General features: G+C 69.0%; 1 protein-coding gene across 4 annotated transcripts; it reads right to left on the bottom strand.

Moving 5' to 3' along the window:
• Nucleotides 1-706: 706 nt before the first annotated feature.
• On the bottom strand, nt 707-12,771 carry PLEKHG5 (pleckstrin homology and RhoGEF domain containing G5). 4 transcript variants are annotated; one of them, XM_063353899.1, is made up of 24 exons: nt 12,676-12,771; nt 12,484-12,543; nt 11,836-11,975; nt 8,820-8,896; nt 7,095-7,224; nt 6,807-6,909; nt 6,666-6,726; nt 6,493-6,584; nt 6,278-6,414; nt 6,043-6,191; nt 4,384-4,569; nt 4,036-4,206; nt 3,866-3,961; nt 3,713-3,763; nt 3,445-3,594; nt 3,258-3,368; nt 3,038-3,187; nt 2,822-2,959; nt 2,436-2,555; nt 2,209-2,341; nt 2,023-2,138; nt 1,809-1,951; nt 949-1,734; nt 707-847 (listed from the first exon to the last, which is right to left on the bottom strand). In XM_063353899.1, the coding sequence occupies exons 5-24, from the start codon at nt 7,135-7,137 to the stop codon at nt 838-840; spliced, it is 2,946 nt and encodes a 981-aa protein (XP_063209969.1). In that variant the 5' UTR covers nt 7,138-7,224; nt 8,820-8,896; nt 11,836-11,975; nt 12,484-12,543; nt 12,676-12,771; the 3' UTR covers nt 707-837. The 4 variants fall into 4 exon arrangements, with proteins under 4 accessions (XP_063209969.1, XP_063209968.1, XP_063209966.1 ...); XM_063353898.1 differs by lacking the exon at nt 11,836-11,975; XM_063353896.1 differs by lacking the exons at nt 11,836-11,975; nt 12,676-12,771 and having other exon boundaries at nt 12,484-12,603.
• Nucleotides 12,772-13,078: the final 307 nt, after the last annotated feature.

The following is a 13,078-nucleotide window of genomic DNA, read 5'->3' as shown; positions in this document are numbered from 1 at the left end:
TGAGCGGCAGCCCCCCCCCGCACAGGCTTTTACACCCGGCGGCCGCGGGAGGAAATGCTTTTTTGGAAATGAGTCCGGGGGGTGCGAAACCCCATGACGGGAGCGCCGGGCGCGGGAGGGACCTGCACCGCCTCGCCCCCGGGGCCGCCGCCCTCTCCGGGGACGCGGGGGGCAGCGCTGACCCCCTCCCCGCCCCGAGCCCCGGGCCGCCCCGCGGCGTCTGCCCCGGCAGGGGTCCCACGGCCGTGCCCCCCCCCCGCGGTGCCGCCGCGGCCGAAGGAGAGGCGAGGCGGGCCCGGTCCGCACCAGCTGGGTTTATTGCTCGTCCGGGACGCTCCGTCCCCTCCGCGGTTCCCCCGCTCCGGCCCCGGGCGCCGCCGCCCGTCCCGCCCCGGCCAGACCCCGGGGCCACCGCCCGTCCCAGCCCAGCGCCGTCCCCTCCTGCCACCAGCCCCCCCGCCCGCGGCACCGTGCCACCGGCGCCGCGTCCCTCTCAGCACCTTCCCCGCTCACCACCGCCGACGTCGTCATCCCTTCCTCGCCCACCGGAGCCGCCCCACGGCCCCCCGCGGCCTCCCGCGCCCCCGGGGCTACCCTGGCCCGACGCACCTTGCCGTGGCCGGGCCCCCACCGACAACCCTCGTCTCTGCCGACAAGGGTCCCCGCTCCGGCGAGAAGCGGGCAGCCCCTCGCCGAGGGGACTGGTCTGCGCCCCCACCCGCGCCCCCACCGGCGTGGCACCCCCGCGCCCGCTCCGCCGGGCCCCGGCATTACGCGGCGGGTAGAAGCGGGAGCAGCTCCTCGGCGCGTCCGTCCGTCTGTCCGTCCCGGCGGCTCTCACACCTCCCTGCAAGACACGGGGCGGGGAGAGGCGCCCTGAGCGGCGGGGCCCGGCCCCGGGAAGGGCCGGAGCATCCCCCGGGAGCCTGCGGGCAGGAGGGCGCTTACGAGGCGGTGAGCGTGGAGTTGAGCAGCAGCGTGGTCCGGATGCGGTACAGCTGCGCCAGGGTCAGCTTGCGGTGCTGGGCCGCCTGCGGGTCCGAGAGGGTCCGGCGGGCGGCGGGCGGGGGGACGCGGCCCAGCGCCCCGGGCAGGGACGCCGGGCTCTCCGCCGGCTCCTCCGGCTCCGAGAGCTCGGAGGCGGAGCTGCCGCCGCTGCCGGGGGCGGCCGGGGGACCGGGGGCTTGGCTAGTCCGGGGGGGGCCGGCGCAGAGGTCGGAGAGGCTGCGGCTCTGGCTGAGGGGGGCTGGGGGGCCGGGGGGCAGGAGCTGGGGCAGGCTGGCCTCCGACTTGGACTTGAGCACCCTGGCCGGGCAGGGCAGCAGCTGCACGGGCATCCGGCGGCGCAGCCGGGGCGAGGGGGGACGCGGGGTCGGGGGGGGCTCCCGCCCCTCCTCGGCCGCCCCCTCGGGCTGCTGGCCGAAGTCCCGCAGGGAGGTGGGCGAGAGGGTGCCGTAGGCGCTGTCAATGGAGGACGAGCGGCAGCCGTTGGCCGGGGGGGCTGCGCCATGGGGCAGGGGTACAGGCAGGGCGCCCGCCGGCAGCTCCCGGGTGGGGGTCTCGGCGGAGGTGGGGGTGTCAGCAGAGGTGCTGGTGCCAATGGAGGTGCCGGTGCCAACAGAGGAGCCATCCGAGGTCGAGCCAAAGGGCCCCGTGTCCCAGTCCGGGGAGGAGAGCTCATCACTGCCGTTCACTGCCACCACGGCGAGGGTCTCAGTAGAGCCGTCGGAGGGGCTGCGGGGGCAGGAGAGTGAGGAGGGGGATGTGCCAGGCCGGGGGATGAGCAGGGCCCCCCTCCCGCTCCCTACCACCGCTGCGAGTCAGGGCTGGCGCTGCCATGGCGCTGGACAGTGGGTGAGCTGGCAGCTGAGGTGCCGCTCTCGCCTTCCTCCTCTTCCTCCTCCTCCTCCTCCTCCAGGCGCCGGCGCTGCCGCAGCTGCTGCAGCAGGTTCTGGGGAGGGGGAGGCATCAGAGAGGCACTGGGTGCCCCCGGAACCCCCACCCACTCCCCACGCCCCTCACCTGGGCGTTGCGCACTGCCTCGACCCAGCTGCGGCACAGCGACTGCCCGCTGGCCTGGAAGGTGTAGGCGGCCACGGCGCTCCCCAGCTCATTCAGGTAGATGAGGAGGAAGGAGCCTGTGGGCAGGGGTTGTCAGCAGCGTCCTGAGACCCCCCCATGGTCCCCATTGCCCACCGTGCTGCTCACCCGGGTCCCTGAGCTCCCGGCAGACGACCTTGTCCACCAGCAAGGGCTGTCGGATCACCTTGGTGCGCTCAGCCTTCTTGAGGGGCTTGGTGATGAGGAAGAGGTCAGTGAAGAGGAAGCAGTAGACATCCATCTGTGGGCAAGAATGGAGCTGTGGGCACCAGCCGGCGCGGCGGGCAGGGGCACGCAGGCAGGGGCCGGGACATGGCGTCCCCTGTGGTCCTCACCTTGCTGTCTTTACCTTCCCGCATCCGCAGGCTGCCCTCGAGGAGGAGCTGCCGGGTGTCCTCCGGGGAGGTGCCAGGGATGGGGGCCGTTAGGTCCAGCCGCAGGAACTCCTTCAGCAGCTGCAGGGAGACCCTGGCGTCAGTGGTGGGCATGGCATGGCATGGGGTGGCTTGGTATGGCATTGGGTGGCATGACATGGCATGGGTTGGCTTGGCATGAAGTGACAGGGTAGCATAGCACAGTATGGCATAGGGTGGGGTGACATGGCATGGGGCAGCATTGAGTAGCATGGCATGGCACAGAGTGGCATTGAGTGGCATGGCATGGCATGGGGTGGCAAGACACAGGGTGACATGGCATGGCAGCTCCGCCATGCCCAGCCTACCTTGTCCACCTCGTCTGTGCTGCCCTCCACCACCTCGTAGGCATCGATGCGGTCGAGGATGGCAGCCAGGCGCTGCCGCTCCTGCCGCTGGCGCATCCGTGAGTTGACGTGGTTGATGAAGTGCTCCACAGAGCCAATCTGCAGCCAGGGCAGTTGGTGAGGGGGGGACGACCATCCCACCCCACTCCCCACCGCCCCGTGCCCTCGGCCCCTTACCATGGCAGTGATGGCATCACGGGCACGGGGGTCGTCTGTCTTCTTCAGCACGGACTTGAGGAGCAGCGGGTACTTGGTGAGGCGCTGGTGGGGCTTCACCAGCATGTCGCTCAGCTTCAGGCGGCTGCACTGCTCGTGCTTCTCGGCCCACTGCAGCACACAGGCTTCAGCCCTGGCACCGGCCCCAGCCCCGGCCCCGGCTCCTGCCTGCTCCCCTTACCGTCACGTAGGCGCGGAAGAGCTCGCTGTCCCGCAGCAGCGCCCGCATGTACTCCATGCAGCCCTCCTCCTCCATGCAGTACCGCACGTAGGGCTTGAAGAGGGAGCCGAACTGGGGGGGCGCAGGGTGGTCACCATGGGGCACAGCTCAGCACAGCCCCCCGCTGCGGCACAGGGTCCCCACTCACCATCTTGAAGCCATTGAGGAAGTCGATGGGGTCGAGCAGTGCCCCGGTCCGGCGTGCCTTGGCCAGCACCGGGGCCATGACGCTCCGCCACAGCTCGCGGTGCAGCCGGATGATCTCTCCGATGTTGCCGAAGAGCCGTACAGCGTCCACCTGCGGGGACAAGGCAGGAGCTGCGAGGGGACAGCACCCACATCCTGCCGGTGTGGCCAGACCGGGGTCCCATCCCTGGCCTGGGGGTCCCCGGCCACTGCAGCCCCCCAGTGCTCACCTCGCAGAGCAGCCCCGACTCCTGCAGGTTCAGCAGGCAGCAGAGGAAGAGCTGCGGGGACAGAGCGGGGAGCTGGTGGGGTGCCGCCGGTGGGGTGTGCGGCCACAGCCCCCCACCATGGTGCGGCACAGCATGGCTGCCGCCAGCACTCACGTCGGTGATGACTTTGAGCTTGCGGATGTAGGTGGCCTCGGTGTGCAGCAGCTCCCAGATGGCTTCCTGCTGGTGGCACTGCCGGCGCGACAGGGCCTGCGGGGCCGAGCGTCAGCACCGCGCCGGTGGCTGGGCAGAGCCCCCGCGGTCCCCCGGCCCCCCAGGCCTACCTCCGCGCCCCGGATGATCTGCTGCCAGCTGTCCTCCAGCGCCAGCCCGGCCTCGTCCCCATCCTCCTCCCAGGAGTCGCGGTCGAAGCGGAGCTGGGGCGGCAGCTTGGGCAGCCCGAAGGTGCCGTAGGCGTGCAGCCTGCTCGCCAGCTGCTCCAGCTTCTCGGTCTCCTGGCCAAAAGCCGGGTGCAGAGTGACTGGACGGTGGGCCAGCAGGGACACACCGCAGACCCCCTTGCCCTGCCCGCAGAGCTGGGGGGGCTCAAGCCCCAGGGGGACACATTCCGGCTCCCCAACATCGCCGCAGACAGCTCCCATGCCCCCTCCCTGTGCCCACATCCCACTTACCCGCCCGAAGGAGCCGGTGCTGGTGCCGGAGCCAAAGAACCCGCTGAAGCGGCTGGCAGCGCGGTTCTTCCAGGTGTCAGTGCCGTTGGCGGGCAGGGAGCCACCACTGGGCAGGGCTGGCTCGGGGCTGGGGATGCTGGCGTCCCCCAGGAACTCCGTCATGTTCTTCCTCCGCCGGCCCGGAGCCTGCAGCGGGGACAGCCGGTGCCTCCCAGGTCAGGGCCCGGCACTGCGCGCCTGGGCCACCGGGGTGGGGACAGCAGCATGGCACAGCACGATGCTACGGCAGGGCTCACCTCGAGCACCCGTGGGAGAGACAGACACCCAGATGGCACCCCGGGCAGCAGGGTCCCCCCGGCCACGCTCCCCTGCCCGCACTGACCTGCCTACCTGCATCCTGGGGGCACGGCGCCCCGGGTGCTGCCTGGCCAAGCCCAGCCGGTCGCAGGCAAGTGGCCCCGGCAGTGTGGGGACTCAGGGCATCCCGCGGGGCACAGCACCCCAGCTCAGCCGCCGGCCCGGCCACTCTCCCAGCCCGGATGGCGGAGCTGGAGCCGGGCAGGCAGTGGCCGGGCTCCTCCGAAACAAAAGGAGGTGGGGCCAGCGCCGAAAACCTAATTTCCCTCCTCGTCAGATAAACTAATCAGAGCTGAACAATTCACCGGCGGAGATCAAAGCCCCCCGGCCGGCCGCGAGGGCTGGGTCACAGCCAAGGGCTCCCACCGGCCTGGGCACCGCTGCACCAGCTGCCTCCCCACATGTTCCCGGGACGCGGCTGCTGCCATCTCCTCACCCCGGCACAAAGGGCAGCAGGGCCAGGGCTCCCCGCCTGCAACCGAGCCATGGGACGTGGCATACTGCCACCACAGCCCCACGCCCCGCCACGTCCCCAGCCCCGGGTGGGGAGAGCCACCGCGGCACCATCCCCGTTACTCACCGTGCTGCTGCCAGCCCCATGGCCCCGGCGCGGCTCCGCTCCCCCCTGCCCTCCGGAAGGCACCGGGGGCCGAGACGCCCGCAGAGGCAGTTGGGAGCCGGCTGGTCCCCCCACCCTGCCAGGGCCCTGCTGGTCCTGCAGCCAGGCATTGTAGTGCTGGACGCGGGCGGCCACCAGCCCTGGCCACACAGCCAGCTTGCCACCTTCAAGGGCTGCCGGCGCGGGGCTGAGCACTGCATCCCCCCCCCAGCCACTCCCCGCAGCGTGGCAGCCTGCTCCCACGGGGAGTGCCGGCCAGCTCGGCCCCACGCCTTATCTGGGGCCAGGGTCCATGGGGCAGGACCGGGCTGTGCTCGGCAGCTGCCAGGTGCCGCAGTGTGAGCAGGGCTGGCGGCCAGGGCGAGCCCCGGGGCCCCCGGGGCTCCTGTTTGCCTTTGCTCTGGTGCCAGCCTGTACATGGCACGGCCACAGGGCTGGTGCCACCAGCTGAGCTGCCACATCTGGCACAGTCACCGCCACCATGGCGCAGACAGCACAGCCAAGAGCTGAACGAGCTCTCGGGGTTCTGGGAGTGTCTTCAGCCCACACCACACAAGGCCACCCATGAGACACCGTGCTGCTGCCCCATGTCCCCATCTTCTCAGCTAGGATGGCTATTGGGGCATCCCATGCCCCCCCCCCTCCCCCCAGTTCCTGCCCCCGGGGCTAGCACCGGTACTTACCAGGCTGTCGGTGCCCTCCCGGCATCCCAGCACCAGCTCCGGCACCGTCCCGAGGAATGCAGTGGTCCGGGTTGGGTGCAGGATGGGCAGGCTGGCCGACTTGGCTTCCCATGCCGCCTGCTCCACCTTCAGCTCATCCCCAGGCTTGGCTGTGGGAGCATCAGGCCGTCAGAGTCCCCCGTGAGCCCTGGGGTAGCTGAGCCTCCCGCCGGGCCCCCACCAGACCCCACCGCACCTTTCACCCGCAGGTGGTGCCCCCCGAAGCGGTACGCCTCGAACTGGAGGGAGAGCGGCGTGTGGGACTGGTCCAGGTAGATGTCCACCTTGCCCAGCTCGATCGCCTTCCTCTCGAAGACCGGCAGCAGCACCTCCCTGCGGGGACACGAGCCCCACGTCCATCCCTGCGTCTGTCCCCACATCCATCCCCGCATCCCTCCCTGGCAGACTCACCCCAGGGACTTCTTCTTCGCGGCCGGCACGATCTCTGCCTCAATGTTGACGCTGAGGTCGAACTTCAGGGTGAAGCACTCCTTGCTGGGGTCCTGGGGGGAGGCGGCAGCCGCTCGCCCAGGGCTCCCTTCCACTGGCCGGGGCCACCCCAGGGAGAAGGGCTGGTGCCTTACGTCCGTGTGCCTGCGCCGAGCCTTCTTCTTGGGCAGCTTCAGCGCCGAGCTCCTCTGCTCCCTGCGAGCACAGGGCGGGCAGGGTGACGGGGACGCCGTGGGCTGGGGATGTGCAGGGGACACGGAGGGCTGGGGGCTCACCCTCTGCTGTCCGCAGGTCCCTCCCCATCCTCCTCCACGTCGGAGGCATGGCTGGTGCGTGGGGGACACGAGCGCGTCGACATGTGGCGGGCCAGGACGGAGCCTGCAGATGGGCATCGAGCTGGGCTGTGCCGGCACCCCCAGCGCTGTGCCAGCTCCGGCTGCATCCCACTCCCATCCCTGTCCTGCACCAGCCCCAAGTGCATCCCACTCCCATGGCCGCACCGTGCTGGCCGCAAGCGCATGCCCCCGGGTGCAGCGGTGCCGGCAGCCCCCAGCCCGGCTCACCTTGCGGGGGCAGGTCGAAGCGAATGTGGCTGTCAAAGTGCATGGCGCCATGGAGGCGGCTGTCGCAGAGCTCACACAGGCTGAGCGGGCTGCTGCGGTTCAGCTGCTGGCACTCGGCGTGGTGACATACCTGCGTGGGGACGGGCACACGCGTGAGCCGGGCAGGGGCTGCCTGGGAGCTGCCAGCAGGAGGGACGGGCAGCACCGCAGGCAGCAGGGACCCCCCTTCCCATCCCACACTGCTGCCACACGCCGCTGGTGGGCAACACTGGGGCCAGAGCGGGCGCGGGGAACGCAGCGTGAGCAGGACACGGCCACGAGACGGGGGGGCTGCACCGCACAGCCCCCTCCCCGCTCCACCGCGCTGAGCCGGGACCCCGGGGAGGCTGCACACGCCTGGGCACAGGGGGGGCGGCCGGGGGACAGCCACCTGCCCCTCGCCGGGTGCTGGGGAGGCCACGCTCCCGTGCCGCAGCCCCTTTGTGCCGGCGGGAGCAGCGTTCCCGGGGCAGGACGGAGGAAGCGAGCGTCTGTGGCCAAACAATGCTCGAAGCCGGCACGTTTCCTCCGATTGTGCACGGCCCCAGCCCCGCCGGGCATTCACAGCGGGTTATTTTTAAATCCCTGGCCGGGCCCCCAGCGCAGCGCACAGCCCATGACCCCCGGCCAGCGCTCGCCTCACTGGGGGCTCCAGCTCGTCCTGCTGCCAGGGACCGCGGTGCTGCCGGCCACTGCCAGTGACACCACTGCACCGCCAACACATCCCCATCCCCTGTGGGACCCCCATCGCTGCCCCGCACATGGAGGGGTGCAAGGGGCTGCCGGGGAGGAGCGAGCCCTGCCTGCAGTGCACCGTGCCGCTGCGGGGAGGAAGCGCCCGTGCAGCCCCAGCCGCCCCCGCTTCCTGCCCTCCTTCCTCCCAGCGATGATGAGGTCAGAGCTGACGCGCTCCCGCCACCCGCACACTCCCCGAGGGGCCGCCAGCCCCTCCATGGCACCCGCCAGTGTCCTCCCCCTGGCCCTGCAGACACGCCAGCCCCAGCCTCCTCCTCTCCCACCACCGTAGCCCCAGCCCAACAACATCATGGCCATCATGGCACCTGGGAGACGGGGAGCATGGCCACAGGCTCCAGGCAACGACAGCAGCCGGCGCTTGCGCAGGGCCGCCCGGGACCCTCGGCTGCTGCCCCGCTGGGATACGGGGCTCCCTGTCCACCCTCCCTGCAGGAGGGTCTGGGCAGGATACCCGGACCCCTCGGCCCACCCCAGGGATCAGTTCCCAGCCCCACCGTGCTCCCGGCACACCGCAGCTGCCCCACGAAGCGAGGGAGGACGCGATGCAGCTCCGTGCCACGGCAGGATGAGCCCCAGCCCAGCCAGCACCCCCGCCCTGCTGCCGGTGGGAGAGAAGGGACCCTAAATCCGCTCTGGTGCCATGGTAGCGAGCAGGGGGACAGACGGACTGGAGCGGATTAGCCAGTCACACCAGCTAGGGGAATCAGGCGAGCTGCCGCGCCATTAAATGCCCGCAGGACCACACCACCAGCAGGGAACGCATGCCCAGCACGGGCCGGGGGGGCACGGCTGGGGGGCAGCTGCTGGCCGTGCCAGAGGGACTTCGGGGAGCGGCAGGTCAGGCAGAGCTGCCCGCTGCCTCTTCTCACCCGTGAGCCCAATGGCCAGAAGGCAGCTGCCCGTCACTGCCCACCATCCCACAGCACCCACCTTGGCCGCCCTCCTCTCGCCGCTGCAGTCGGGGTTCTGGCAGCGCAGCACCGTCTCCTCCGGCGGGCACGGCTCGGCTGCGGGAGAAGAGGGAGGTCAGTGACGGGGTGCTGCGGTGAGCCCCCCCAGCCCTGCCTCCGCAGGGGGGCTGTGCCGAGGCTCCCACACCACAAGCCCTGGGTTTAAGAGCTCGGCAAAGCCCTCGGGCTCAGCCGAGGCTGGGCCTGCCTGCTCCTGCCTGCCCCGCAGCCCATCCAGGGGGACGGAACCCCACGCCCAAGAGCCAGCACTGCATCCTGCAGCGTCGGCATCCGGCACCTGCCCGGCGCCCCAAGTCACAGGATCGGGACATGGAGCTGCCCCAGCAGCGGCACGGACCGGGGCTGCAGCAGGAACGCTGAATCTGCCACTTGCCAGCCCCCAACGGGGCTTAGGAGCCACTTTAAGCTTTGACAGTTAAATCGGCCTTAGGGACAAATCCTATTTTGAAGGCTTTTGTTATGTGTCGCGTCTAATCGTTTAAAAATAACAGACTCGGGGTGGCTCGCAGCAAACGAGCAGCACGAACACCCTCCTGCGGGCCAGGGATGCTCCAGTGGGAAGCTGCCCTGCCAGACACGGAGCCCGTGCAGGGGACACCGAGAGTGCCGGTGGCACGGCCACACCAGACGGCCACGGTCCCAGCAGCAGGGCGGCTGGCACAGGGGCTTCCCCGCCGCGCCGCTCCACTCTCCCGCATCCCTCCTGCCAACAAAAACAGCATCCGAGCGGGACCGCGGCCAAGGCTGGGGTTAGACTCCGTCTGCGGGAAAAAATGTCTTTTGGGGCAACGCTGATAAAGCTGCTGCTTCTGCCCGGAGAGGGGGAGGAGATCCGGGCCAGTGCCGGCTGCCTCAGCTCCTGGCCAGGCAGCGATCCCGGGCGCAGGCAGGACACCCGGCAGAGCACCGGGAGCCGGGGCCGCCGGCTGCCCCCGCGGCAGGAGCACAATGAGGGCTCTGTCCCCACAGCCCCCACCGAGCTCGGCCACCCCCCGCCGCTGCCGTTTCACTTGACCTATCGGGAATAATAACGGAAGCAAACAAGAAATTCTTTCACGCACCCGAGGGAAAGTTTTACAAACTCACCAAAGACCCGAGGCCGGAGCAGCCGGCGGTGCCGGGGACCAGCCCCACACCGCAGCCAGTGGCACAGCCAGAGCCGCTCAGCTCTGCCCGAACGCTGGCCCCGGCCGCAGGTCACGCGTGGACCAGAGCCTCAGGCGTCCCGGGCAGGAGCTCTGCAGCAGGGGGTGCGCGGAGGGGACCCCAGTTTCTGGTGGAGGCAGGTCCAGGTCGCCACTGGACACTTGAGGGCTGGAGGAGGGATCCTGGCCCCACCAGCTCCTCTCCCTGGTCGGCCACCTCCTCCTCCTCCTCCTCCTCCTGCCAGCTCTGTTACCGTGCCCGGCTCTGCCGGTGACGGCAAGCGAGTTTGAAACCGGAGCATCCTTATACCGGAGCGCACGGTGGCAGCTCGCTGGGGCCTGTGCCGGGAGGGAGCGGTGCCAGTGGCACGGGGCGGTTCGGTGAGCGCTCCCCAGCTGCACCTGCAGCCTCCCCGCGGCATCCTCCCTACACCATTCCCGTTCCAGCCGGAGCTTCTCCTGGCCCTTCATCCTCCTTGCCAGGGCTGGAGGTTTTTGGCCAAGCACGGCTGCCCACCAGCCCCCGTGCCCCCCCAGCCACCTACCCCCGAGCTCCTCGCTGATGTCCAGGCTGGAGCTCCAGGAGAAGCGCTCCACCGCCCCGTACTCCAGCCCCGCCAGCCCGGTGGGCAAAGCCTCCAGCTCGTAGGCACCCCGCTTCCTCCAGTACAGAAACATCCTGGGGTGGCGGCCGGGGGCCCCCCGGAGCCCGGCCCGCCCCGGCGGTGGGACTAGCCGGGGTAGCCCAGCTCCGGCTTTAAGAGCAGGTCCCGGTCTCCGGACAAGCGGCGCATTGAGGCCGGCGGCGGCGCGGGGTGCCCGGGAGGCCGGCACAAAGGGCCTTTCTTCAGCCTCCCACAGACATTGCACAAATTTCACTTTCCGCCGTCTATGAAAGACATTCGGCCGCGGAGACAAGACGCGCTTGTGATTAAAATAATCGGCATGAAGAGGGGGGCTGTTCAGCGGCTCCGACGTCGGATGGCTTTTGGGGGGCAGGAATGCGCCGCCCCGAGCCCCCGCTGCACCCCCGCAGCCGTGGGCACACCAGGGCCCCCAGCCCGCGCAGGGAAAGCCGGGGGTCTTTAGGGGGGTTTTCCCGCTGCTAAACCCAAGCAAATGGGAAAGCACCGGATTGGGCTTAAAACCCACAAAGACAGGAAAGGACGGCAGCTCTGTCCTGCCCCACGCAAAACCCTCCCTAAACCAGGGGAAAAAGCCAAAACCCCGCGTGGGGCGATCAGCTGGGCTGAGACCACCCCAGCTCCCAAACTCTTCGGCATCTTCTCCCCAAAGCACCACGTGGCTCCCCGTAGTTTTGCTGCTTCTAGGTGCCCTTTGCCAGAAACGGTAGTCAGAAATTTAAAAACAAACAAACAAACAAAAACAACAAAAAAATTGCTGCAAAGTTAATAGATCCTAGCACATTAAAAAAGCCCAACCATCCAGCTTTATTTAGCACATCCTTGATGCTTTAAGTGCTAAGTAACTGATTTGCTATCGATCACGCTACTGAGTGATCCCCCCCGTGCCGGGGGGTGCCACCCCGAGATTTATGCCCTAAAGCCCCCGGTTGCCCCATACCGCGCTCCCCCCGGGGCTGTTCCCCCTGCCCAAGGCTGCACCGTCCATCTCTGTCCCCCCCCGGAATGATGCCACCCCGGACACTGGAGGCTGGGCGCAGGCACAGGGGGGTCACTCACCCAAGGAGGGGCACCCCCTGCCCAGCCCGGTGGATGCTGGGGGCCGGTGACAGCCCTGAGGGGGATGCTCAGTCCCAGGAGGATGCTCAGTCCCGGCCGTTTCACCCCCGCCGCTCGCCCCTCTCACCTTTCCTGGCGCCTTTTCCGCCCGCTCCCTCACGACTCGAACCCTTGTCTCGGCCGGGATTTTCCCACCGGCTGCACGACGGCCCCCGTATTTATTTTAGCCACTGTTCAGGCCAGGTTGCCAGCCAAGTCCTTCCTGCGCTGCCAGACCCAGCCAGATGGGGATAATTAGGCCTGGATTAAGTTAAAGCTTTAACTCTTTAGAAGGCAGCGACGCCCCACAGCCCCTGGCAGCCCCTCTCCAGCAGCCACCCCCCTTGATTTGTTGGTTTACAGGTACATGCTTGGGGAGCGCTAGGAAATCTCCTCGCAGGCCAGATAAGAGCATTTTTCACAGATTACTCACACCTGCAGCAGCCGCCCACTGAAAAGATCCGGCCCCAAGCGGCGCACCACATCCCTCCCTCCTGCATGGGAGAGACCTTGACACCGGGGATCCAAACGGACACCCACCACGGGGGGCGCGGGCCCCATGGCCAGACTGTCCCCTGCTTTGGGATGGGGCAGAGCCGTGCCACGTTACGAGGAGCTACCGTTAGCGGCTGCGTTATTTTTGCAGTCATGGATCCACTAAATGCCAGAGGTGCCGGTGTTACCCACTCAGGGTTTCCCGAAAAGGTCCTCAACTCAGCCCGAGACGCTCGCTCACCTCTGCGTGACCCCCACCAGCCTCATCTCCGCTCCGCAGCGAATTGCTGCCCGGACAGAGCTGGAAAAGAAAAAGAACAAAGAGTTCCTCCGGCCTTTCCCCCTGGGGCACAGCCCAGGGAACCACGGCGCAGCCCGGGGTGACGAGTTCCTCCCGACTCCCGCCCCACAGCAGCCCCTGCCGCAGCACAACCTATTCGGACATTGGGGCCAGACCCAGAGCTCGTCTCAGACAGCGCCAGGGCCTTCAGCTTCTACCCTGGCAAGCCGGGACACAGGCAGAGCCAGCGCGGCGGGATGACGCCGTGTCACCGAGGCGAGCTGTGACAGCGCAGACAGGCGTCGCGCGGGCGACTCCCTCCAGCGGCTGTGCCCGCGGTCGCCCCGGGGGAAAGGATTTTCCAACCTGCTCCTTCCCCCCTCTACTAGGGCCAAACACCCGGAGCTGCGGGGCGGCAGCAGCACCAGGGAGAAACTGCCGGCACCAGCCCTTCCCCAGCCACCGGCAGCCCAGGGTCACAGCTCTCACGCCACCGCGGGTCGTTCTCCAAAATCCCGAGCAAACCGAAGGCTGGGCTCCACATGGAGAAACTGCT

This window comes from Chroicocephalus ridibundus, chromosome 16 (genome assembly GCF_963924245.1).
Source record: "Chroicocephalus ridibundus chromosome 16, bChrRid1.1, whole genome shotgun sequence".
Classification (NCBI taxonomy): Eukaryota; Metazoa; Chordata; class Aves; order Charadriiformes; family Laridae; genus Chroicocephalus; species Chroicocephalus ridibundus.
The sequence above is the reverse complement of the archived record's forward strand: the minus strand, read 5'-3'. Positions and strand labels throughout refer to the sequence as shown.